Source organism: Crocuta crocuta, unplaced genomic scaffold, assembly GCF_008692635.1.
Source record: "Crocuta crocuta isolate KB4526 unplaced genomic scaffold, BGI_CrCroc_1.0 scaffold131, whole genome shotgun sequence".
Classification (NCBI taxonomy): domain Eukaryota; kingdom Metazoa; phylum Chordata; class Mammalia; order Carnivora; family Hyaenidae; genus Crocuta; species Crocuta crocuta.
In genome coordinates this window covers 16,835,435-16,861,342 of record NW_027528977.1, presented here as the reverse complement: position 1 = coordinate 16,861,342, position 25,908 = coordinate 16,835,435, and the positions used below count along the sequence as shown (strand labels likewise).

The 25,908-nt window shown below is 38.5% G+C and overlaps 1 protein-coding gene across 2 annotated transcripts; it reads left to right on the top strand.

The window, feature by feature from the left end:
- The first annotated feature begins 2,694 nt into the window (after positions 1-2,694).
- RARS1 (arginyl-tRNA synthetase 1) lies at positions 2,695-25,791 on the top strand. Of its 2 annotated transcripts, XM_077757349.1 has the most exons (16): positions 2,716-2,767; positions 3,595-4,007; positions 4,833-4,967; positions 6,385-6,573; positions 7,511-7,619; positions 8,167-8,267; positions 8,830-8,951; positions 10,063-10,183; positions 11,863-11,992; positions 12,801-12,905; positions 14,586-14,764; positions 15,174-15,283; positions 18,895-19,000; positions 24,467-24,639; positions 24,778-25,025; positions 25,573-25,791. In XM_077757349.1, exons 4-16 carry the CDS (start codon positions 6,421-6,423, stop codon positions 25,680-25,682), a joined length of 1,767 nt encoding a protein of 588 aa, XP_077613475.1. In that variant the 5' UTR covers positions 2,716-2,767; positions 3,595-4,007; positions 4,833-4,967; positions 6,385-6,420; the 3' UTR covers positions 25,683-25,791. The 2 variants fall into 2 exon arrangements, with proteins under 2 accessions (XP_077613474.1, XP_077613475.1); XM_077757348.1 differs by lacking the exon at positions 3,595-4,007 and having other exon boundaries at positions 2,695-2,767.
- The last annotated feature ends 117 nt before the right edge of the window (positions 25,792-25,908 follow it).

The following is a 25,908-nucleotide window of genomic DNA, read 5'->3' as shown; positions in this document are numbered from 1 at the left end:
CCACAGTAACATAGTCACATTCTGAGGTATTAGGGGTTGGTTAGAACTTTGACATGAATTTGGGGAGAATGCATTTCTGCCCAAAACACCCCTTTTGGAAAATAAAAGCTTATACTCTTCCACTACCTATCCAAACCCTCTAATGACTTCCATTGTGCTTAGAATAAAATTAAAAATGGCTACTCTGAGGGGCACCTGGGTGGCTTAGTCGGTTAAGCGTCCGACTTTTGCTTGGGTCATGATCTCGCGGTTCGTGGGGTTGAGCCCCGCGTCGGGCTCTGTGCTGACTGCCAGCTCAGAGCCTGGAGCCTGTTTCAGTCTGTGACTCCCTCTCTCTCTGACCCTCCCCTGCTCACGCTGTCTCTCCCTCTCTCCCAGAAATAAATAAAATATTAAAATTTTTTTTTAAAAAATGGCTACTCTGACTTAGAAATTCCTATATGCTTCACTTTTGCCACTTTCTCCACTTGCCTCACACACAATCCCTCTCTTTTCTGTTTTCAGATACATTTAGCTCTTATCTCAGGCCATTTGCATCAGATATGTCTCTGCTTTGAACCCTCCTATTCATTCAAAACACAAGCTAGCACACCTCTCTCCCAAGTGGGATATGTGTGATATTCCTTGGACATTCCTGGCTACCAAAAGTAAGAAAGGACCAAAAACAATGGTTAAACTGATAAGAGTCTCCACCCTAGCAAAAAGGCTAACCTAGCAACAGCCTCACGTCCAGGAAATCCCTACTGTCTCAAAGTTAATGCCTTGCTAGAAGGAAAAACAACCTTAACTTGACAATACCTAGGCTTCCAGTAAGTCTTGAGTATGTGAAAGTCTCTTTGGAAACTCCTTCTTGACTTTATCTCCCCCAACTCCATAAAATTCTCCCCGACCACAACCCCAGTGCAGCTCTTTCTGCCCACAGGTCCTGTCTCTGTGCTTTAATAAAATCACCTTTTTGCACTAAAGATGTCTTCAAGACTTCTTTCTTCGCCATTGGCTCTGGACCCCCACAAACCCCCAATCATCCCAGAACTTCGTCAGATATGATTTGAATTATTTCATTTGACAGACTGGGTTTGCCAATTAATTTGGTAACGTTCTGGACAGCTAAATATACAACTCTACAGGTTTGATGACAATACATTGATAGTGCTTATACAGGAAACTTCATGCCAGAAAGTACACCATTACCACTATTGAAAGATAGTGACAGGGACACCTGGCTAGTTCTGTTGGCAGAGCATGTGACTCTTGATCTTGGGGTTGTGAGTTCAAGCCCCATGTTGGGTGTAGAGATTACTAAAAGAATAAAATCTTAAAAAGAATATAGAGTTGTGACAACAGTTTTCAGATGTTAACTTAAAAAAATCTTTATTGGAGGGGCATCTGGTGGCTCAGTTGGTTGAGCATTGACTTCAGCTCAGGTCATGATCTCACAGTTTGTGAGTTTGAGCCCCGTATCAGGCTATGTGCTGACAGCTCAGTGCCTGAGCCTGCTTTGGATTCTGTGTCTCCCTCTATCTCTCTCTCTGCCCCTCCCCGGCTCACACTCTGTCTCTCTCTCAAAATAAGTAAATATTTTAAAAAATTTTAACCTTTATTGGAGAATAAATTTTTAAAAATCTTTTATGAAACACAGAAGCAAAATGTTTAGAGACTGCTGCTCTAAGTACTGGGGCCATAGGGAAGAATGAAGAATTCCATTCATGTCCCTGTCCTCTCAGAATTTAAGTCTCAGGTTAGCTGTTTAAAATTTTGACTCAGATGAGAGGTCTTTCCTGACCTGAGTCACTCTATCACATTATCTTTGTTAAAAAAAAAAAAAAAAAAAAAAGCTACAGGCTCCAAGTAGTGTCACTTAGGACAAAGCACCAAACCAGAGCTAAATATCTAACCTAATCACACTTTCAACCTCTCACAGAAATGTATTCTTAACTAGTTAGAAATGTTCTAGTCAGAATCAAAAAGGTAATCCATCTGTCACAGGGGTCTTCTCCATCCCCCAAAGGCAGATGATGTAATCCACCTACTAAGATTCTTTTGTCTCCAAAGGAAGGTAACCTCACCCCAAATAATCATTTTTTTCTGTTTATGACTTCTTTGTCCTATCTTTAAAACTTTTCTTTAACTGTAGCCCTTTGGATCTCCCCTCCATTTTAAATGGGATCAGTCTCATTCATGCATCACTTAATAAAGCCAATTAGATCATCAGATTTTCTTGAATTTTGTCTTTTAACACTTTCCTGGCAATTAAAACTATCTGAGAGTATTTACTTTTTTTGTCTAGCATATCTCCTGGGGACTTTATTTCCAGCTTGTGTTCTAACGCCTAAACCCGTGTCCACCATGTTGATGTATACAATAAATGCTTGTTGAATAAATAAATGGATTGTGTTCATTATGTGCCCATTTTACAGAAGGGAAAACTGATGCCCTGAGAGACAGAGGAACGTGTCTTTGTCTAAGTCCAAGCACAGAGCAGCTCTTGCCCAATTCCCCTCAATTTCTCTGCCCCTACACCAACATCGGAATCTAAAGGCCCCAGCCAAGCATTTCTCTACTTGTTCTCACCGCAGTGCCGCCTGGATCCCACCAGGTGGCAGCAGAGGTAGCGGCACACCGTGAACAGCAAAGGGTGGCGCGGGAAGGAGGGAATCCGCTTCCGGGGGGAACTAGTCACTTCCGTTTCCGGCCACTTGGAGTGAAAGTAGCTGACGGGAGGATGGAAGGTTTGGTGGCTCAGTGCTCCGCGAGACTGCTGCAGCAGGTAGGACCACATGGGACTAGTAGAAAGGCTTGGAGGGGAAGGCCTGGGCCCTGGCTCCTGCCCGAGCAGCGTTGGAACAGCGGCGGTGAGGTGGGACCGCTCTGGTCCCCTCAGACGTGGGCAAGGGTGTCCGGACATCCGGGTCTGTGCTAGGTCGAAGCGAGCACTTTTCCCAGGGCTGCTTCCTCGGGCGTGGGAGAGAAGCACCCGTCCTTTTACGGCCCTTATGACAGTGGCCTCCCATACCAGCACCCCCGGTGTAGAGGTCCTTGCCCTCCCCTAGAGCCCCTCAGACCAGCGTCTTCGGTGCGCTGGAGCTTGGAGTGTGGAGTACAGGCTTTCCCCAGTGTGGCCCCCCTTTCCCGCACACACCCGATGCGGAGTCGGGGGTCAGGCAGAAGGGGAAGTGGATTAAGAGCAGGGGCCCTTGCTCAAGCCCGTAGAGTGGTTCATTTGCTCACAGCCTTCAGCATTCCTGGGGGAAGAGCAAAGTGAAAGTGAGGCATTTTCCATTACCTTTTATGCTCAGGTAGGGGAGGGCAATAAGAAAGTGGCTTAAGTACTTTTGTCATATCTCAGGAACTGTTTTATACTAAATGAGCAATTACAGAGTACAAGTTGATGGAGTAAAATGTCAAGTTCTTTGTGGCTCTGAGCCATGTATTTGTCAGTGTGGGGTGAGTATAAGTACCTGCCTTTGGGTTGTGACAAAGGATTATACAGATGATTTCTTTTTTTTTTTTTTTTAATTTTTCTTTTAGGGAAGAGTGCCAGTGTGGCAGAGAGAGAGAGAAAATTTTTGTTTATTTGTTTTATTTTTGAGACAGTGAGAGAAAGCGGGGGAAGGGCAGAAAGAGACGGAGACAGAATCTGAAGCCTGCTCCCAGCTAGCATATCCGTGGAAAGCCCAACTTGAGGCTTCAACTCATGAACAGTGAGATCGTAACCTGAGCCAAAGTCTGACACTCAACCAACTGAGCTACCCAGGCACCTAGAGAGAGAGAATATTCAGCAGGCTCCGCGGGAGCCCTGCGCAGAGCTCCACGGCACGGACCTGGGATCAGGACCTCAGCCAGAGTCCAGAGTCAGATGCTTAGCCAACTGAGCCACCCAGGTGCCCCAGAGATAATGTCTGAAAACCGTTTAGCTCAGTACGTGGAACATAATATATACTTATTATGCTCATTATGGAAACCTGTTTTGCTGTAGTTACCTTCCAGTAAACATTATCACATTTCAGGTAAGGAATCTCCCCCTTACTAATTCTTAGTAATACTGTTAAGTTGGAAGTATTTCCTTCTGAATTTGCATGTTTTTAGGTTTCGGCATTAGAGTAAAAAGCATGGTCTACCACGTAAGACAAGGGAAACTAAGGGAAAAATTCGGAAGTTACTTTTTCTAAGAAAGGACAAAAGGCAGACACTTGAGCTATTTTAAATGTAACTAAAAGTTTTTTTTTTTAATTTTTTTATGTTTTTATTTATTTCTAGGAGAGAGAGAGAGACAGCGTGAGCAGGGGAGGGTCAGAGAGAGAGGGAGTCACAGACTGAAACAGGCTCCAGGCTCTGAGCTGGCAGTCAGCACAGAGCCTGACGCGGGGCTCAAACCCACGAACTGCGAGATCATGACCTAAGCGAAAGTCGGACGCTTAACCGACTAAGCCACCCAGGCTCCCCAAGTTTTTTTATTTTTAAAAGAGCCCTAAGTCCTAAGATTTGGGAATAAAGTCAGGTTGGCCACCCTTGAACTTAACTGGTACTGTCACTAAATCAGAGTGGTTTATTGAGACCAAAGACAGGATATAAAGCTTATCCCATTATCCGCTTAACACTCCTGTTCCTCTTCTCCAACACACACTTAATTCTTTCATGTAAAGGATAATGAGCTTCTGTAATGAAAAGCATCAGGGAGGAGAACTTACAACTAATCAAAGAGAAGGCCCTTTATTCCCATCACCTCTGCCACGCCCTTTTGGAGAGAGGAAAAGAGGTAAGTTTAGGGTGCAGTCCATCACATGGAAGTCATCGATCACACTGGACTGAACAGACTGCCTTTTCCTTCATAGGAAAAAGAGATTAAGTCTCTGACTGCTGAAATTGATCGGTTAAAAAACTGTGGCGGTTTAGAAGCTTCTCCAAATTTGGAGCAGTTGCGAGAAGAAAATTTAAAATTGAAGTATCGACTAAATATCCTTCGAAGGGTAAGTACTCTGGGTTGTTTTTCATTCCACAGTTTGAGTTATTATACCTTAAAAAAAAAACTATTATCGAACATTCAGAAGGTATGCTGTGAGGGATTTGGAGACATGAGGAAAGAAATCCTGTCTTTTTTCTGCATTAGACCAGTGAGGACTAAGTTGTGGGTGCAAGTAATGGAGAAGTTAGTATAGCCTTGTCCTTCCAGGGCCCTCTGAAGTGTTTCATCCTAAATATTTGGCCAGCTTGAAGTAGGCTTCAAGTAGAGGTGAGACTTTTTTTTTAAACAATATATGCTGTTGCCTTTTAAAAAGAAAAAAAAAAAAGCAATCTTTTTAAATTGTCTCAATCAAAAGAAAATATAGACTATATTTGTAGTCCTTCTCTGCCCTAAGTTGGTTGTTTTGCAATTTTTTTATATTTTGCAGTGTAATATTTGGTGTCTTTCCACTAATCTAACAGTGTTTATCAGTTTTGTCAAAAAACTGAGCTTGCTTTAGTTGAGGTTTTAATTTCTTGGCCTGACTCTCCAGTCTGCTGATGACACATCCTGGAGGACGACCTCACCCCTGTAATTGTTCTCTTGTGCGTGTGTACTTCTTCCAGCCAGGCTGCACTGATTCTAGACCCTGCCCACCCGACTCTGTGAAGTATTTTTTATCACCAGCTTGTGATCTCTTGCTTGAAATCTCTTAGTCTTGGAGTCTTCTAAGATCACGTTTCTTTTCCATGGAGCCTGCCCCCAGACACCTCACCTTTCTGATTACCTCATTCATTCCTATGTGTATTCATTTCAGTTCAAAAGTATTAAATGTCTAGTGTGTGGCAGAGGGTGTGAGGAAAAACATACAAAAGAAGTACAGCTTGTTCTTTTTTTTTTAAGATTTTATTTTTAATCTATACACCCAACATGGGACTTGAACTTACAACCTGGAGATCAAGAGTGACATGCTTCACCGACTGAGCTAGCCAGGCCCCCCCAAGGACAGTGTATTCCAGTACATGTTTCCATCATGCACATTAGCTCTAATGCGTAAAGAATAGGATGCTGTCAGTGTAATGGGAGGAGGGGCACGTTATTTCTCTCACAAACACTTTGCCCTACTAAGTAATAGCGCCTGAACACAAGGTACACCAAGAAAAGAAAACGACAAGCCACAGATGAGTAAAGTACTGTGTGGGACACCATTCACCTTACCTTCTTTCCCTGGGTCACTTTGGTCACATGCTCTGACCTAGAAACACCTGCTGGATGGTTGTCCTACTAATGTTTTTCAGCATGTCCCAGATATGAGAGCATTGCAAAGTGATGTTACCTTTTGGTATGTTAACCTCAGGACATCTGAAGGTTTCTCAAAATACTTGAGAACATTTTGTATGATGATTTATTATTTTATTGATATTTTCATTCTTTTCTTACAGAGTCTTCAAGCAGAAAGAACCAAACCAGCTAAAAATATGATTAACATCAATAGCCGACTGCAAGAGGTCTTTGGTTGTGCCATTAAGGCTGCATATCCAGATTTGGAAAATCCTCCACTGATAGTGACACCAAGTCAGCAGCCTAAGTTTGGGGACTATCAGTGTAATAGTGCCATGAGTATCTCACAGGTGATTATATTATTACAAAGCATTCTTGGTGGTTTGATTTTCTTAAGCATTAGTCATCATCATTACTATTTACATAAATAATAGAAAATTGTATTCTCAGTGAAAAGAACATTTTCCACAGTTTAGAAAAACTTGAGAATAGGGGAAGTATGTTTTTAATTTTAAAACACAAATTTGAATATTTGGTTAAATTTTATATGTATGTTCAATATTTAAGGGTAGTAGTTGATACTCTTGTATTGGTACTGCCCTCCTGTTGTGTCCAGGACTGCTGTGTATTACTAATGAGTGTTGAAAGGTGAGGGATTAAAAGTTACATTTATCAACCAGTGTTCCCATCAAATAATTTGATGCAGCTCTGGTGTCTTTGAGATGGGTTTACATATTTCAATTTCAGTTAGAGGAACTCCCCATATTTAATAGCAGCATTGTCTGATGTATTTGTGGTTAATTGCCTCTGGTTTGAGACTTTTTGTTTTCCTTTCTTTGTTGAGTAGAAAGGGTTTTAAAAATCCAGATTTTTTTCCTAAATAATTTTTATGTGTCTACATCGGGGTTAAGTTTATGAGAGTACTATTTTATTTTCCAGGTTTGATTATTGCACACTTTCCTGATTTGAAAATTCGAAATGTAAATAACCTGGAAACAGGCATCATAACTAAAGACTTTGTTAGGTCTTCATATAAGAGTTCTAGATATGTGTGGCAGCTCATTTTGAAATGGAGATCATGTGGTTTGGGCATTTTTGTATCCTCTTGGCACTGCCGATGGCTTGATGCTTTAAACTCTATTTACAAGATTATATAAGTCACTGGATTTCTTTACTTTTGCCTTTTGATGGGTCTTAATGCCAGATGCACCTCATGCTTTTTCAGTTGTGTATTTCTGAGTAAATTGTTGGAACTTGTGTAATGAATCATTTTATATTGTGTTATAGATGCTCAAAACCAAGGAACAGAAAGTTAATCCAAGAGAAATTGCCGAAAACATTACCAAACACCTCCCAGACAATGAATGTGTTGAAAAAGTTGAAATTGCTGGTCCTGGTATGACAGTGTTACCCTTCTTAAGTAGTTGTATTGGTGTTGGGTCCTTTTTGAAATAAAGAACCATTTTAAATATAAGTATAGGGTTAAAACTTGAATATCCAACAAAGTGGCGAGAACATGTTGGATTGAGAGTTAGGAAACTGATGTTTTAGTCTAGACTTAGCTGCTGGATCTTGGATGAGTTATTTTATCTCCTGTGACTCAGTGTTTCATTAGCAAAAAGGAGATGGATAATGGCAGATAAGTCTGTGATCAAAGGGCCCTCAATTTTCTGCTAATAGGTAAACAAATCATGTACTGAGAATAAAGAATCCCAGGAATAAGTAGGAAGCTTTCAGGAGCACGGTAATATTTGAAGTAGATACTGAAACAGGGAGCTTCCAAGAGGGCCTCAGGTGGTGTTGGAATTCTTAAGTTTTACCAGAGCCAGAGCAGCACTTTGGAGCCAACATAAATGAAATTGACAGAGTCTTTGGGAGTGAACAGTCATTCAAGATCGGAAAACTATCTGATTTTTTTTCCCTCTCTCCTTACCCTTCATTAGGTTTTATTAACGTCCACTTAAGAAAAGACTTTGTATCACAACAGTTAACCAATCTGCTGGTGAATGGGGTTCAACTACCTCCCCTTGGCGAGAATAAAAAGGTACATACACAATTTTCAGTTGATATGTTAACACTCTTAAGGTGTATGAGAAGTGCTGTGACTAGCTTCCACTTTTTCTATTTAGATTTAATCATTAGTATTTGAGATTATGAACATAATGGAAATTGCCTTTCTCCTGGGTCGTCTTATGTGGTTTTTCTTTTCGCTTTATTCTACAAGACATCTGGGGTAGCCAGCTGAGTGAGGTTTGGCTGAAATAGGGGATGGATTATTTATATAACAAATTTGATTGTTTTTCAGTTAAAAATGGACAAGTAGATTCACGAGGTAACATAACACCCTTGAATTACAATGCAAGCTACTATTTATGTCTGAGTTTACTATTAAATGTTATTAATGAATGTTAGCAGAATAAATGTCTGTACCCCTTTAAAATTTTTAATTGAAGTATTTGTCATGACATGTAAATTTAAGATGTACAGGTGTTACTTTGATACACTTATGTATTTTAACATAATTGCCTTTGTATTTGTATTTATCACATTACATAATTATAGTATAATAATTTTGTCTAAGAAATCTATTTTATTGTCTGTCTCAGGTTATAGTTGATTTCTCCTCTCCCAACATAGCTAAAGAGATGCATGTAGGCCATCTCAGGTCAACTATCATAGGAGAGAGTATGTCCCGCCTCTTTGAATTTGCAGGATATGACGTGCTAAGGTATGAGAAATGTTGCTTGAGAAAGACTCTTTGACTAAATGACTGATTTATAAGTATGATTTTTTTTTTAATTGTTTTGAGAGAAAGAGAACCAGCTGGGAGAGAGAGAGAGAGAGAGAGAGAGAGAGAGAGAGAGAATCGCAAGCAGCCTCCATGTGGTCACCACAGAGGCCAGTGTGGGGCTCAATCCCACCAACTGTGAGATAGTGACCTGAGCCAATATCAATAGTTGGATGCTTAACCAACTGTACCACAGGCGCCCCAGTTCTGCTTCTAATCACCCAATGGGCTTTTTAAATAATGTCCTGGGCCCCTCTGAATTGATAACTTTTAGACTCTGGGGGTGGAACCAAGGAAAAAGCTCCCCCATTCCCGCAGATCTGCTTGAGTACCTGCTGTATCCAAGGGGTTATAGTCTGGTAGGGGGAAGGAAGGCAAGAAAGAGATTATGCTGGGCCTGTGGGCCATGGTAAGAAATTAAGATTTTATTCTTAAATGCAGTGGGAAGCTCTTGAGAATCATAATTAGGGTAGCAGTCTAATCCAAATAAAGATTAGTCTGGCTTCTGTGAAGAAGTTAGGCAAAGAAGGCAGAACTGTAGGTTAGAAGACTATTTTAATAATCGAGTTATAAGATGATGTGGTGATTTGAGAGTAGTGAAGAACAATGAGGGATGTAAAGTGGTTGAATTGACACATTTTGAAGAATTTTGTCTACTGACATTTGAGAACCGCTGGTCTAAATTACACGAAGATAATTGGTTGAGAAATTAAATTTTCATAAAATTGTAATGATCAGCATTGGCTCACTTGTATGTGTTTCAGTTAACTACACAACAGATTATAGTCCATCAATAGGACCTTCATTTGCCAAATCCTGGAGGCCTGCCGTGTGCAGCCTCTGTCAGTGGGTATACATTGGTAGACATACAGACAACATCCTTGCCTCTCCTGGAGCTTGCAGACCAGTTGAGACAACTGAGTCAACAAGATGTACACTAAATGTGATGTACCGGCACTTAAATGTTAGTGGTTCCTAATGGAATATATAGTTTGTCTAATTTAAGCATGTTTTTCATTTTTAATTGATTTTGTATTCTGATTGATACTAGGTTAAACCATGTGGGAGACTGGGGGACCCAGTTTGGCATGCTTATCGCTCACCTTCAAGATAAATTCCCAGATTACCTAACAGTTTCACCTCCTATTGGGGATCTACAAGCCTTTTATAAGGTTAGATGCCATTTATTTTTAAATATTTGCATGCTTACTGTCCATAATAATTATTAGTTTCCTTTAGGGAGTTCAGAATAGTATTCGAAGCTACTGTGGAGTTAAAACTAAACTCCCTGCCCCTTAGCACACCATCTTTGCTTTTTGAATCAGTGTACATTAAAAATTGAATTCAACCACATTACCCATTGTTAAGTGAATTTGGGAGTTTGCTAGTCAGAAGATGTTTACAGTTTTTCTTAACTTTTTTTAATGTTTGTTTATTTTTGAGAGAGAGTGTGTGTGTGTGCATGCAGGCAGGGGAAAGGCAAAGAGAGAGGGAGACAGGATCCCAAGCAGGCTCCGCGCTGTCCGTGCAGAACCCAGTGCAGGGCTCAAACTCAAACTGGGAGACCCTGACCTGAGCTGAGATCAAGGGTCAGATGCTTCACCAACTGAGCCACCAGGCACCCCAGTGTTTGACGTTTTCTTGATGCTTTTCTCAATTTTATACGTTGGAAATGTTTAAGTGTAATTAAGAATAGTTTTTAAAAGACAATTAGGTTTTTATAAACCGTAATTTTAAGTTAATCGCTCTGGTCAACATTCTTTGACTTTGTGACATCCATATACAAGCATTTATTACATCATTTGTGTTTGTAATACAATTTTTGTATTATGTGTAACATTTCATTATCAGCTCTTCTGTCTTACTATATTGTTTGGCTGCACATTGGCTTGTTGGATTGATGTGCTACAGTTTATGTTAATCCCCATTGGTGGGGTGTTTTTTCCCATTTTTGGAGTGCTTTTATCCAGTAAACAACTTTGTACATGTAAGTTTTTTTTCTTTTTAAAATTATTTTCTTATTATAGACAGCGTCCCAAGAACAGGATTCCTGCAATAAAAATAAGCATTAAAAGTAAAACATTAAAAAGTAAAAGAAAAATACTGTGTTTTTGTTTTGTTTTAGAAGGTGTGTCTCAGTAAGTATTTTTTAGTGAAAAAACTGAAAACAAAATATTCACTAATGTGAGACTAAATTACATAACTGATTACAGTCTATTGGAATTTTGTGTTATGTATATAATGAAGCTAAATTTAAAGGGCACAGTAAAAGAAAAGCCATACATATCCAGTTTTTGTTACAATAACATAGGCATGTATTTGCAAAGAAATGCCTGGAGTTATGCACCAAAGCATTACACCCTGGGTTAGGTGGGATTAACAATTCTTTTCTTTTTTTTTTACAGTAAGCATGTGTTTCTTTCAAAATAGAAATAAAACAAAGCAATTTTATTTTTAATTACAAAAAAAGTAATTACTCCTCCAGGACCACGTCCAGAATGGAAAATGAAGCACAGAAAATTCAGCCTCACCTGTTAGCTATTCTTTATTACTCTTATACCATTGCTATGAAGAAAGATTTTATGAATTGGAAAAGTGGAGGTAGCACTGTGGTGAGAATTTTGTATTTTCAGGAAAAATAATTTCAAAAGAAGTAATAGGGTTCTTTGGCACATCGATTTGTAACTGTACTGTTGACTGTTGAGAGAGCACCTGTTCTGTTGTTTGTGTCCTGGTGTTATAAATTTCCACTTCCTCACTTTTGGTGTTTGTTTTAGAAACATTCTGTATCTATCTAGAAATGCAAAGTTAGCTCTTTTTAAAACATGACTTTTTTTTTTTTTTAACACAGGAATCCAAGAAAAGATTTGATACTGAGGAGGAATTTAAGAAGCGAGCATACCAGTGTGTAGTTCTTCTCCAGAGTAAAAATCCAGATATTACAAAAGCTTGGAAGCTTATCTGTGATGTCTCTCGCCAAGGTGAGTTCTTGGCTTTGCTCATTTCATCCAAAAGATACCATTGCATCTAGTTTCCTTGAGTCTTTACTCAGTTGACCTTTAATGACATGTTAAACTTTCAAAGACTGACAAATGGATTTTTTCTTAAAATATTTTCTGACACTGAAATAACTATGAAGAAAGTTTATTAAGATAGGCAACTGCAGATTTTAACTTCCTTAGAAGAAAAAATTAATTGGGAAAAATTCACAATTTCAGGTTTTCAAGCTTGACAAAGTAATATTAAGGTCACTTTGAAGAATACATGGGTTAAGAATAGCCAGTAGAAGAATGGAGATGATAGCTGTTTTGCAGCTGTAGTTGGTAAAATGTTTTATAATGCTGCCATCGGTAGTACTTGCATCACTGATACATGGCTGGACGGTTAGATAAATGATACAGTTTAGGAAAAACTATAAGAAAATCCAATAAATATTAGATCTCCAAAGAGAAAAGTTCTTTTTCTTTTCATTTACATTTTATTTATAAGGGTAAAAATTTCAAAGTTACACAAGAAGTACATATTTTTTGTAGAAAAAAGTAACTGTGGGCAAGGAAAAAGAAAATAAAAATTATAGTCCCACTGACTATTAATGTTTTGATGAGTGTCTTTCCATATTCTTTCCACATTTTCAAAATGGCAATATGTATATAATGTTTTATATCATACATTTTTCAATGTAATTAATTTTAACCTTCCAGATGTTGTAGTTAAATAATGTTTCTTTTAATGTTAGATGTATGTCTCCTATTTGTTTAAATTCTTAGACGTTTAAAATTTTTTTCCTAGAGTTTAATAAAATCTATGACGCATTGGACATCTCTTTAATAGAGAGGGGAGAGTCCTTCTATCAAGATAGGATGAATGATATTGTAAAGGAATTCGAAGATAGAGGTAGGCACTCTTTTTTTTTTTAACTTTTCATTATGGACATTTTCAAACAGGTCAGAGTGGACAGAATATTCTCTTTTTTAATCAATGGCTTTTTTTCAGTGTGCACATTGTGTTTGTTTAATATATATCTTACATTTTGTATATCCATAGGGCCTCCCACCCCCTATTTTTCCTCTTTTGTTATTGGAGAAACTGGGCCATTTGTCTTAGTGAATTTCCCTTATGGTATTATTTAACAGTTCCTCCATCTGTATCTTCTAAAGAGGCCTGATTAAAGTTTTTTTTTTTTTTCTTAAGTTTATTTCTTTTGAGAGCGAGAATCCCGAGCAGGCCCCACACTGTCAGTGCAGAGCCCAACATGAGGCCCAAACTCCCAAAACACAAGATGATGACCAAAATCAAGAGTCATACGCTTAACCAACTGAGCCAACCAGGCATCCCACAGCTTGATTAAATTATGGTTTAGGTTTTCTGTTTTTGGTTTGTCTTTTGTTTATTTGTAAGCATGCCAGTAATGTCAGGTTGGCTCTCTTTAGGTTAAGATGGATTAGTGGGTTCAAGTGTTGTCAGCCTGATCTATCCATAGATTTCCCTGTTAGACCCTCCCCTGTTGTTTTTAGCAGCTGTTGATGATTGTCATTTCGATGCATTACTTCATTACAGACTGGAAGATGGTAGAATTCTGTTGTTCCTTTTCTGTTCCCTTGAATTCTCCTGTGCAGAACGTTGCCACATAATTATTTTGGTTCTCCTGAAGTACAGTTAAAGATAAGCAGTATAAATGCTTGATTCTTTTTATTTCTCAATTTCAGAAGAATAAAGTAGTTTCTTAGCATGTTTCAGATACAGCTGAGTTGTTTTTGGCATTATTATAAATGGGGTTTATTCCATTCTATATTTTACAGTCATTTGCCTTTATTATACTTTTTTAAGAATTTTTGTGTTTGATTATTTTTTAGAATGAGAGAGAGACAGAACGTGTGGGGGGAGGGTCAGAGATAGAGGGAGACACAGAATCCGAAGCAGGTTCCAGGCCCTGAGTTGTCAGCACAGAGCCTGACATGGGGCTCAGCCTCACCGACTGAGATCCTGACCTGAGCCAGAGTTGGGTACTTAACTGAGCCACCAGGGTGCCCCGCCTGTATTATGCTTTTTAATAATTACTGTCCCATTTTTGGCTAATGGTATCTTCCTCACATTGGTTTTCCTAATTTTTGTCTTTTTCTTGAACCTTACAGTCTCTGTAGTCTTTGCTGGTTTACTTGCTTTCAAATATACAACATTCTAGGATTATTTTGTGCATTTCTCTACCTTAGATCTAGAATCAGCTGATCTGGTGTCTCCAAGAAAGCCTGGCTCCTTGAGTGGAAGATGGTATTTATTAATCACAATCTGTGGCCTAGGGATTGTACTTTTAAGATTATAAAATTTTAGGGACTTTTTTAGGAGCCAAGTGTAGTGTGAATCCAGAAAACGGCCAGGATATCTCCCCTGTACCGTGAGAACATCGTGTGCTGCCCAGACAACTTTGACAAGAGCTATTTTCCCAGACTCATAGTAGGTCGTAGTGAGAAAATAAAATGTGATTTCTTGAGCTCTCTAGTAAATATCTTATAGTGGCTTATCTTTTATATTCCTTCAGGGTCCTTTTAACATTACTAATAAAGATTTCTTTCCTAGGATTTGTGCAAGTGGATGATGGCAGAAAGATTGTCTTTGTCCCAGGATGTTCTGTACCATTAACCATAGTAAAATCAGATGGCGGTTATACCTATGATACATCTGACCTGGCTGCTATTAAACAAAGACTATTTGAGGAAAAAGCAGATATGATTATCTATGTAGTGGACAGTGGACAAGTGAGTTTGCAGATTTGTTTATGTTCTTCCGTGGTCTGATTGGAGCTGAGACAGGCAGTATGGTGAGGTTTGTGGCGTTTAGCATGTAGAAGTCTTCCAAAGACTAAATATCAGAACTTTGCTATAACAAAGAAAAAACAGGGTTTGGATTTGGCGACATTGGAATACATTTCCCAGCTTTTCCACTTAATTCAGCCACTTTAAAAACCTTTGACCATAGAGAGTATAACAGTCCTACTCTGTTTCTTGTATTTTGGGAATAAAGATGATCTTATTTATAATCATGCTTGCGTTCTAAGATTTGTGAGAGATTTAAACTTTACAAATCTTTATTGCTAAATACAGAGCTTAAGTCACATTTTTGTTATTAGAAAGTTTAGCAAATAACTTTGTATTTGTTTCTTTGTAGTCCGTGCACTTCCAGACAGTATTTGGTGCTGCTCAAATGATTGGTTGGTATGACCCTAAAGTAACTCGAGTGTTTCATGCTGGATTTGGTGTGGTGCTGGGTGAAGACAAGTAAGTCTGGAAAGTCTGAGTATTAATAACATACCCAACACCCAGATTTCTTTGCAAGGGGCTACATTTCATTGATACTAAATTAGAATTAAAGTATGTAATTTTCCTCAGTCTGTGTATGCATAATGGTGAATTCAGCTAAGCCTTTTTGTACCTATGTCTTAGCACTGCTAGAGAATGTAGCCTTTTAGGGAAGTTTGTAAAGAGTTGAATGAAAACCAGACTAGATTTAACAGAATATAAAGAGGTTTCCATATGTATAGATCTGAGTTGTAAAGTCTATCACGATACGTCTTCAGATTTCAAGAAAATACTCAGTATATTTCAAGTATTTTGTTAATGTGTTCTTCTTTCACAGTTGAACACCTAGTCGATAGGTATACATTACTGAGATTTTCCAACTGAGTTTTAAAATTCACAGCTTTCATTTTTATGTTTATCTCAAAAAATAAGTTTGAGATCTACATGTTAATATTCATACATCCGGTTTTCTATTTTCCAGTGTTTGTCCACATTCTGTTCAATGTTTATGAAATAAAAGATCAACACAAGCAAATATTTATAGATAGTATTTATCAATTCAAAGGCATAAAAATTTTTGGCATCTTGCATTCAGTAGCTTAGGATCACTAAACTATTTAACTTTCATGTCTTTTAAGTTCTGTGGCATTTTAGGGGCCCCTGGGTGGCTTAGTCAGTTAAATGTCTAACTTCAGCCGAGTTCACGATCTCACGGTTTGTGGGTTTGAGCCCCACGTCAGGCTCTGTGCTGACAGCTTAGACCCTATAGCCTACTTTAGATTCTGTGTCTCCCTCTCCCTGCCCCTCACCTACTCACATTCTTCTCTCTGTCTCTCTCAAAAATAAATAAACATTAAAAAATTCAAAATCTGGCATTTTAGATTTAGTAATCCAGCCCAAATGTCATTGCACAAAAGTAGTAATGCTTTTAAAACCCACATGAAGTAGCTCGCTTGGCTAGCCCTAATGAAGCATATAACAGTCAGCCTAGATGTGTGAAGGTATTTTAGCTAGAATATATGGAAATCAAAGACCTTGCTGGAGTCCGCAACACTTTTTAAGTTTTTTTTAAATATTTTTTTATTTTCAAGAGAGAGTATGAGCAGGGGAGGGGCAAAGAGAAAGGAAGACCTAGAATCTGATGCAGGCTCCAAGCTGTCAGCACAGAGCCCAATGTGGGGCTCTAACCCACAAACTGTGAGATGACCTGAGCTGAAGTCCGATGCTTAACCGACTGAGCCACCCAGGCACCCCAGCATCAAACACTTATAAATTATAATGTATGGCTCTTGTATAGACCTGCACTTTTTGGGAATCAAAAGACACTGGGTCCTTATTTTGCTGTCCATGAGTGCTTGAAAATCAGCCAATGAGTTGAATATTGCTTATAGTATCTTAGTTTATTAACTGTTGGTTTTTTGGACTGATTTTTAGATGATGGTTCTTCCAGTTGGGTGAAATTATCATATTTACTTTTATTCCTATATTTCTCACCAGTATTCATATTTTGGCAATTAACTTGATCACATAATGGCTAAGAGATTTTTTCTATGATTTTTTTGTTGTTTCATATTTCTGCACTCTCACCATCATGTAATTATGGCAATCTGCACTGTTAGAGAAAAATAATTTTAATGATAGTTAACCAGTGGCAGCGTACCATAGTTTAAATATTCACATTGAAGTGCTCACACATTCTGCCGTCTGCCTTTTAGTGAAATTTTCTGTTTTAAAGCTTTTTGCACTGGTTTATCCTTTTATTAAAACAGCTTCCTCTTATTTCTTGGACACCTATTTATCAAGCACCTGTGCATGGCATTGGCTGGGTGCTCCAGTATGTACACAAAGATAATAGAATGTGGCCTTTTCTCTGAAGGAGCCTGCCTCCTGAAGCAGAGCAGTTCCCTGGGGAGACTGTTAAACTATACATGCCAGCCCCACCAGGGGAGTTACTGACTTACTATATACTAAAGTAGGTATTAGTCATTTTTTAAAAAACTCTTGATATGCAGGTATGGATTCCTCCTGTTAGAGCCACTAGTCTGAGCAATAAACCAACACCAAAAAAGTGGAGAAAATTTCAAGGCAGGTGCAGATAGGGAGTAAAGGAAAAGAGGTGTTATTGTAGAGTTGTTACAAGAATACAATAGCCTTAGCATTTTGGCTGTTTTCTTTTGATGAGGATCATTTTATCAGACAGAAGATTTGGAAGTTGTTGAATAGTCAGACGGGTGATATGAGGAAAGCCACAAAAGTATTTAATGTATTTGTAGAATAATAGGTTTTAATTCTGTAATCAAGGACAAGATCCTTTCTAAGGTAACTCTGAAAATACAGCTTTAATGGGAAATACCATGATTATTTTGGTAGGCTTTGTGTTAAATAGAAAAGCATGCTTCATTTGTACCGTTGTTGAATTTGAAGAATTTTTTTTATGGCTTTATTTTTAATAATGTGGTGCTTGAACTCACAACCCCAAGATCAAGAGTTGCATGCTCCACTGAATGAACCAGCCAGGCGACCAAATAATTTTTTATTTATTTTACTTATTTTTTAATGTATGCTTATTTTTGAGAGAGACAGCATAAGTAGGGAAGGGGCAGAGAGAGAGGAAGAGAGAATCCCAAACAGCTCCCCACTGTCAATGTGGAGCCCAACACAGGTCTCAACCCCATGAACCATGAGATCATGATCTGAGCTGAAGTCACATGCTCAAATCAACTGAACTGGCCAGACACCCTACCCAAAGAATTTTTTAAAAAGAGAAAATTAGGGGTGCCTGGTTGGCTCATTTGGTGAAGCATACAACTCTTGATCTCGGGGTTGTGAGTTTGAGCTCCACATTAGGTATAGAGTTTACTTAATTTAAAAAAATGTATATACTTAGTGTTGTACAAACTTGTTAATAGGTATAATCCAATTTTTGTTGAAGTAAGCTCCGTGTGGGGCTTGAACTCCTGACCTGAGATTGAGTCCCATGCTCTACCAACTGAGCCAATTGCCCCAGTAAAATCCAGTTTTTGTGAAATGCATTTTACCATTGCCCAGGAAAAGTGTTTATAAGAGCTCATGTCCCATGCTCAGATTCTGATTTCAGTGGTATGAATGGAGCCCTGACATCCTGTGTTTAAGCTCTTCAGCTGATGTGTGCATCCAGAGTAGGTTGCTGCTCAACAGGTGGGGTTGGTGTCTAGAGAAATGAAAATGAAATTCCAAATGAAATTCCAGTTAAGAATTTGCTTAGTTCCCAAACAGTTCTAGAATTAAACATGTATTTTATTAATTTTTCAAAGAAGGCAAAATAACTTAAGGCAAACTTTGTGTTCAGGAAAATGAACAAATGTCTTCTCTGTTTCCCTTTTTGGGAATTTATTCTAGGTCAACATGTAGAGAATGCTGTTGGGAGCGTAAAGCATAGAGTGCTTTAATTTGAGGGCCTTAAGATGAAAGATAATTAAAAGTACCACCCTTTTAACATTCTCCCTGGTTGCTAGTTGGAATAAGGCATTGTCCAAAGGTTGTTTTCAAAGATTTCTAAGCTGTAAGTTCTGTTTCAAAATCTACTTAATTAGGACTCTTGAATTTTTTAGGAAGAAGTTTAAAACACGTTCAGGTGAAACAGTGCGCCTCATAGACCTTCTAGAAGAAGGACTAAAACGATCCATGGACAAATTGAAGGAAAAAGAAAGAGACAAGGTAATCTAAAGCCTTGTTTGCATATTGTTACCTTGTGTTATGTTGTGATTTTTAAAAATTTTTTTGAGAGAAAACTGGGAAGGATTATGAGGAGAAAATCCACTTAACCTTATATTACTCCGACTTTATTGCACAGTAAGTTTGTTTCATTATTGAGTTTGAAAATATACTTCTTGGCTATTTCAAAAGGCTATGACCTTTCCCTGCTGTGTTACTGCGGCGTAGTATCTCTGGTTCTAATGTTGGCATTTCTGCTGTCATTACTTTGAATGAATGATTGGAAAATATTGCAGACTAAGGGGTTAGATTCTGTACCCTACATAAGGAAGGTCAAGGATTGAGATTCAAAGGGTCTGTGTCTTTCACTCTTTAGTAAATCAAGTGATATCAGGAAATGGATGTAACTACTATAAACAGAAGAGTATAGTTACAGAAGGAGAAGCAGAATAGGATGTTAGTCCGGGCCCAGGCACATCTAGTACAATCAGATGGAAGGTGGAAAATTTGGTCACCTAACCAATTTGTTTACTCTGCATGATGACGAAAGCTGCTCTGGCTCTTTTATTTATTTGGCCAATTTGCATACAGTAAATAGTGAAGTGTGATGATTTTTTACACTTAGGAATGCCTGGTAACACCAGCCAATCAAGTTATGTTTCCATCACTCCCAAAAATGTCTTATCATCATAGGTCACTTTTGCTTATTTTAGAGGTTCATAAAGTATAGTGCTGTTTTCTAAATGTATCGGTAGTTTGTTTCTTTTTGTTGTTAAATTGTATTCTTATATAAATATACCACATTTTGTTCATCCTGTTGATGAATATTAAGATTGTTTCCATTTGTTGACTATTATGAATAAAATGTTAATTTTAACATAGTTAAAGCCCTTTTATGGATACATGCACTTTTACTTTGGGATATATATCTAGGAATATCATTACTGAGTTATAGAGTTACGGTTGGCTTATGTCTTAACTATTGAAAATTGCTGGGGCTCCTGGGTGGCTCAGTAGGTTAAGCATCCACCTTTAGCTCAGGTCATGATCTCATAGCTTGTGAGTTTGAGCACTGCGTCGGGCCCTGTGCTGACAGTTCAGAACCCAGAGCCTGCTTTGGATTCTGTGTCTCCCTCTCTCTCTGCCCCACCCCTGCTTGTGCTCTGTCTCTCTCTTTCTCTTTAAAAAATAAACATTAAAAAAAAAAAGAAAGGAATTCCAAGGAGTTTATTGTAGCCATTATCCACACACACACCCACACACACACACACACATACACACACACACACACACACACTCCCACTCCCACTCCCACCACTAATATTTGATTGTTCGAGTTGCCCCATATCTTTACCAAAACTTGTCAGTCTTTTATCCTTTCTGTTGAATTCAGTGGCATCTCACTGTGGTTAATATTTGCATTTCCCTGATGAGTAGTGATGTTGATTACCTTTTTTAATGCTTACTATTTATATAATCTTTCATGAAGGGTCTATTCAAGTCCTTTACCCATTGTTTGTTATATTTATATCTATTCACATAGTTACCCTTTCCTGTGCACTTCCTTCCTTCCTGAAGATCTCCTTTTAGTATTTTTTTTTTATTATTTAAAACAATTTTTTTAATGTTTTTTATTTCTGAGAGAGAGAGACAGTGTGAGCAGGGGAGGGTCAGAGAGAGAGAGAGACACAGAATCCGAAACAGGCTCCAAGCTCTGAGTTGGCTGTCAGCACAGAGCCCAACGTGGGGCTCGAACCCACAAACCGTGAGATCATGACCTGAGCCGAAGTCAGACATTTAACTGACTGAGCCACCCAGGTGCCCCTCCTTTTAGTATTTTTTGTAGTGCAAGTTTGCTGGTGATGAATTCTGTTGGCATTTGTCTGATGACACCTTTATATTGCCTGTCAGTTTTGTTGAATGATATTTTTTTTTTAATGTTTATTTTTGAGAGAGAGAGCACAAGTTGGGGAGGGCAGAGAAAGGGGAAGACAGAGGATCTGAAGCTGGCTCTGCATTGCCAGCAGAGAGCCCAGTGCAAGACTTGAACTCACGGAACTGTGAGATCATGACCTAAGCCAAAGGTGGCCACTTAACCAACTGAGCTGCCCAGGCATCCCTGAACGATGATTTGATTGAGTATAGAATTCTAGACTCCTCTTGAATGCTGACAAAAACTGAGGACTGATGGATGTGGGGGGGAGGAGGGATGGGCATGGAGGAGGACACTTGTGGGGATGAGCACTGGGTGTTATGTGGAAACTAATTTGACAATAAACTATTTGTAAAAAAAAAAAAAAGGAAAAAAAGAAAAAAAAAAGAATTCTAGTCTCATAGCTCTTTCAGCATTTTAAAGGTGGCATTCCATTGTCTTCTAGCTTCTATAGTTTCTTTTGAATATCATTTGTCTCGTTATTCCTTTGCAAATAGTGTATCTTTTTATCAAACAACTTTTACTGTTTTTCTTATGCTTTGTTTTGGTACTTTGACTAAAATGCCTAAGTATGGATTGAGGGTTTTTTGCAGGTGAGGAGTGGGGAGTGTACTTATCCTGCTTGGGAGGTGCTGAGCTTCCTAAATCTGTAGGCTCTGTTCTTTCAGCAGTTTAGGAAAATTCTCAGCCATATCTCTTAAATTATTGCATCTTTGTCCCATTCTGTTCTTCCCCAAATTGTAAGTACTCACATTATGTGTTAGAATTTTTGACTATGTGTCCTACATGTCTCTCACACCTGCTTATTAAAAGAAAAAAATTATTTATCTGATCACCCCCAATGTGGAACTCAGACTCAAACCCCAAGATGAAGAGTCACATGCTCTACCGACTGAGCGAGCTAGATGCCTGCATTTTCTTCCCCAGGCTTTTTCTCCCTCTGCTTCATTTTGAATCTTTTCTACATTCAGTTTTGCCCCTTTCCTCTAATTTTTGAGTACCTCAATTGTAGTTTTCTTTTAGCTTTTCATTTTGAAATAATTTTAGGCATGTAAAAAATTACAAAGTAGTACAAAGAATCTCCATCTTAGCTTCCCCAAATATCAATACCTTATGTGTGTCCATAGTGTAATATTGGAATCAGGACACTAACATTGATATAACACTAGTAACTAGTCTACAGGCCTTTTTTTTTTTTAATGTCTATTAATTTTTGAGAAATTGACAGTGGGAGAAGGGAAGGAGCAGAGAGAGAGGGAGAGACAGAATCTGAAGTAGGCTTCAAGCTCTGAGCTGTCAGTACAGTGCCCGACATGGGGCTTGAACCCACAAACTGAGACTGTGACCTGAGCTGAGGTCAGATGCTCAACCAACTGAACCACCCAAGCGCCCCTGACCTTATTTAAGTTTTATCATTTGTCTCATGTGTGTTTTTTTCTAGTCCGGGGTCCAGTCCAAGATCACCTATTATATAGTTTGTTGTCGTGTCTTTTTAATGTCTTCATTTTTATTTAATTATTTTGAGAGAGAGAGAGCGCGCGCGAGCAGGGGAGAGGGCCAGAGGAAGCGAGAGAGAATCCCAAGTAGGTTCCACACCCAGTGTGGAACCCCACATGGGGCTGGATCCCATGACCCTGAGATCTTGACCTGAGCCTAAATCGAGTCAGATGCGTAACCCAACTGTGCCACCGAGATGCTCCTATAATTAGTATTTTTAAATACCTTTTTATTTTAAACAGTTCCAGATTTTAAAGTTGCTTTTGTCTTGTTTCTGTTGTCTTGTCAGTCCTCCTCTCAACCCCCCTTTGGTTTTTAGTCATATCAGTTGGCTTTTTTATTAAGCGGATTTTTTTTAACTGGATCCTAGATGTTGTGAATACAGAATTATAAAGGTTTTGGATAATGTCATCTTCCTCCAACAACCAGTTAAGTTTTCTTCTGGCAGATTGCATACCAGCTGGTCAGTCTTGGTCTTCAGCTTTGTTAGGGCTCAATGAAGCATTTCAGTTTTACCTTTACTATTAGGGTAAGGTTCTTTTTGGTAAAATTTGGCCCTTCTAGTTTCACCAGGTTATTCACTAGTGCCTTTCTCCCTTGCCCCTAATGGGACTCACCAGCCTCACACAGCTGCATAAATCTCTGCTCAGTTCTGCAACTACCAGCTTGCTCTTTCCTGCTGGGTTGTTTGGGAGTCCCACCTTGTTAATGCCAGCCGTTGGATAGTTTGAAAGAAGGGTTCACAGTTTTTCACTCCTCTGTGGTTCCCTCTTCTTGGTGATTTTGTCCTCACTACTTTGGAAGCCCCAAACTCTGAATTCCATCTTCTTACCCCAGTAAGACCACTTCTTTCTGCTTGGCTCTTGTTTCCTTCTATCACTACCACATAGTGATTTAGACGGTGCCCTAGGGGAAAAGGTCTCAACCTCCTGTGCTTCCCTTCTCCTAAAGATTGTATACAGGCCCTCAAACTTTGCTTATATTGATGTTCTCTGGTGACTTCATATAGTTGCTTCATGTGATTTATCAAACTTTTAAATAGTTGCTTTTGGTAGAAGGGTTAGTCTACTACAGGCAACTCCATTGTGTCTAGAAAAGAACCTTACTCATTGTGGCCTAATAGTGCTTTGGAATGCATGGCTAAATATTAACAGTACAATAATGCATGAGTTCTTCCTCCTACTCCTGACACCTTGTTTCTTTAGTTCCAAGGTAATTAACATAGTGTTGTATTAGTTTCTGGTGTATAGTGACTTGGAAGTTCTATGCATTACTCAGTACTCGTCAGGATAAGTGTACTTTTAATCGCCTTCAAGTGTTTCACCCATCTCCCCACCAACCTGCCCTCTGGTAACCACCAGTTTATTCTTTATATTTAAGGGTCAGTTGTTTGTTTGTCTTTTTTGTCTCTTTTTTTCACTGATCATTTTGTTTTTTAAATTCCATAAGTGAAATTATATAGTGTTTGTCTTTCTCTGACTTGTTTGACCTAGCACCATCCCCTCTGGATCCATCCATGTTATTGCAAATGGCAAGATTTCATTCTTTTTAATGGCTGAGTAATTCCATTGTATATATATACCTTATCTTCTTTATACATTCTTCTGTTATGACACCCTGTTTTGATTTCAGTTAACTTCCTGACGCTAAGTTTTTTGTCTTTATTTTACTATATTACTTCGTTTCCTGTAATCTACTTCAGAATCTTTATGGAATGAAATGGATATAAACTAATAATTGGTGCTTTCTATTTTGTTTCTACTGAATATGCTGGGGGGAAGTATGCAAGCAGACACTTCATATTCTGCAAATCAAATAAAGTTTTTCGTAGAAAAACACTCTTTGTTATGCCGAGCTGATGAGTTCTATTTTCATTATTCCCTTTATAGATTGGCCCATGTTCCCTCACTGTTGATATTTATTAAAGTTTACTGTTAAAGGAGCACCATTAGTTGCTCCCTACCCCTATCTTCTGCCTTAGACACCAGGACAAGGGCAGTGTTCAGTAAGCTATGAAATTTTGTTTTTTTTCCCAAAAGGTCTTAACCGCTGAGGAATTAAAGGCTGCTCAGACATCTGTTGCATATGGTTGTATCAAATATGCAGATCTTTCTCATAACCGGTTAAATGACTACATCTTCTCCTTTGACAAAATGTTGGATGACAGAGGAAACACAGCTGCCTACTTGTTGTACGCCTTCACTAGAATCCGGTATTTGTACAACGTTGTTCTATTTTGAATCAGTTGATAGAATTTTTAATTTACATCGGTCATTTCTTATTACATATTTCTGAGTGGAGAAGGATGTGCCTAACAAAAGAAAATGATGGCTTTTCCCTGACTTTTCAGGTCTATTGCACGTCTGGCCAATATTGACGAAGAGATGCTCCAGAAAGCAGCTCAAGAGACCAAGATCATTTTGGACCATGAAAAGGAATGGAAACTAGGCCGCTGCATTTTACGGTTCCCTGAGATTCTCCAGAAGATTTTAGATGACTTACTTCTTCACACTCTCTGTGATTATATCTATGAGCTGGCAACCGTTTTCACAGAGTTCTATGATAGCTGCTACTGTGTGGAGAAAGATCGACAAACTGGTATGTGTCTTATTCACTGGTCATACTGGGGACAGGGCACTAAAGCAAATTTATTTGAATTGGGTGTGTGGATGGATGGTTTTCAACCTGTTTTATTTTTGGAACACACACACCGGCTTTTTTCTCAATTTTACTCTGGTCTTTATCATATATGACAGACAAAATTCAACTAGATCTAATAAAAGCATACATAGAACTCGCATTTCAAACCATGTAGTTTCCCCCACCCTCAGGCACATGGCATGGGACCAGTCATTCAAACTATGAAGCCTAAGATAAACTCTGATAGAGTTTTAAAAAAAGATAAGGTTTATCATTCTGATCATTGTAGAGCTTGTATCCCCTTATCAGAAACAGATTTCTTGAAAAGAAATACCTTTCTTGGATTGTCTTTGTATTTTAATGTGAAGATAATTCTAGTTAAAGCTCCAAAACATGGATTAGTCTGTTCACTTTTCAGTAAAATACAGAAGTAACATAGATTCTTTAATAATGACTTTCAAGAAGACAAATTAATCTCTCTCTTTTTTTTTTCCTGTTTTCTCAGGACAAGTGTTGAAAGTAAACATGTGGCGTATGCTGCTGTGTGAAGCAGTAGCTGCTGTTATGGCCAAGGCGTTTGATATCCTGGGAATAAAACCTGTCCAAAGAATGTAATCCTTCTTAGGTTTGAACACTGTGTGTTTTTACCAGAAATAGCCATTTAACACTTTGCTTTTTTACAATCATGTGGATACAAAAATAAGTAAAGGAAATTTGTCAGCTATCTACATAATGTGTGCTTTTTTTCTAAAACAACTGGGCCTCTGAAAAGAAAATGTTGCTTTCATAAATACATTTATTTCTGCTGATCATAAACCAAAATTACTTAGTGGGGCCATGG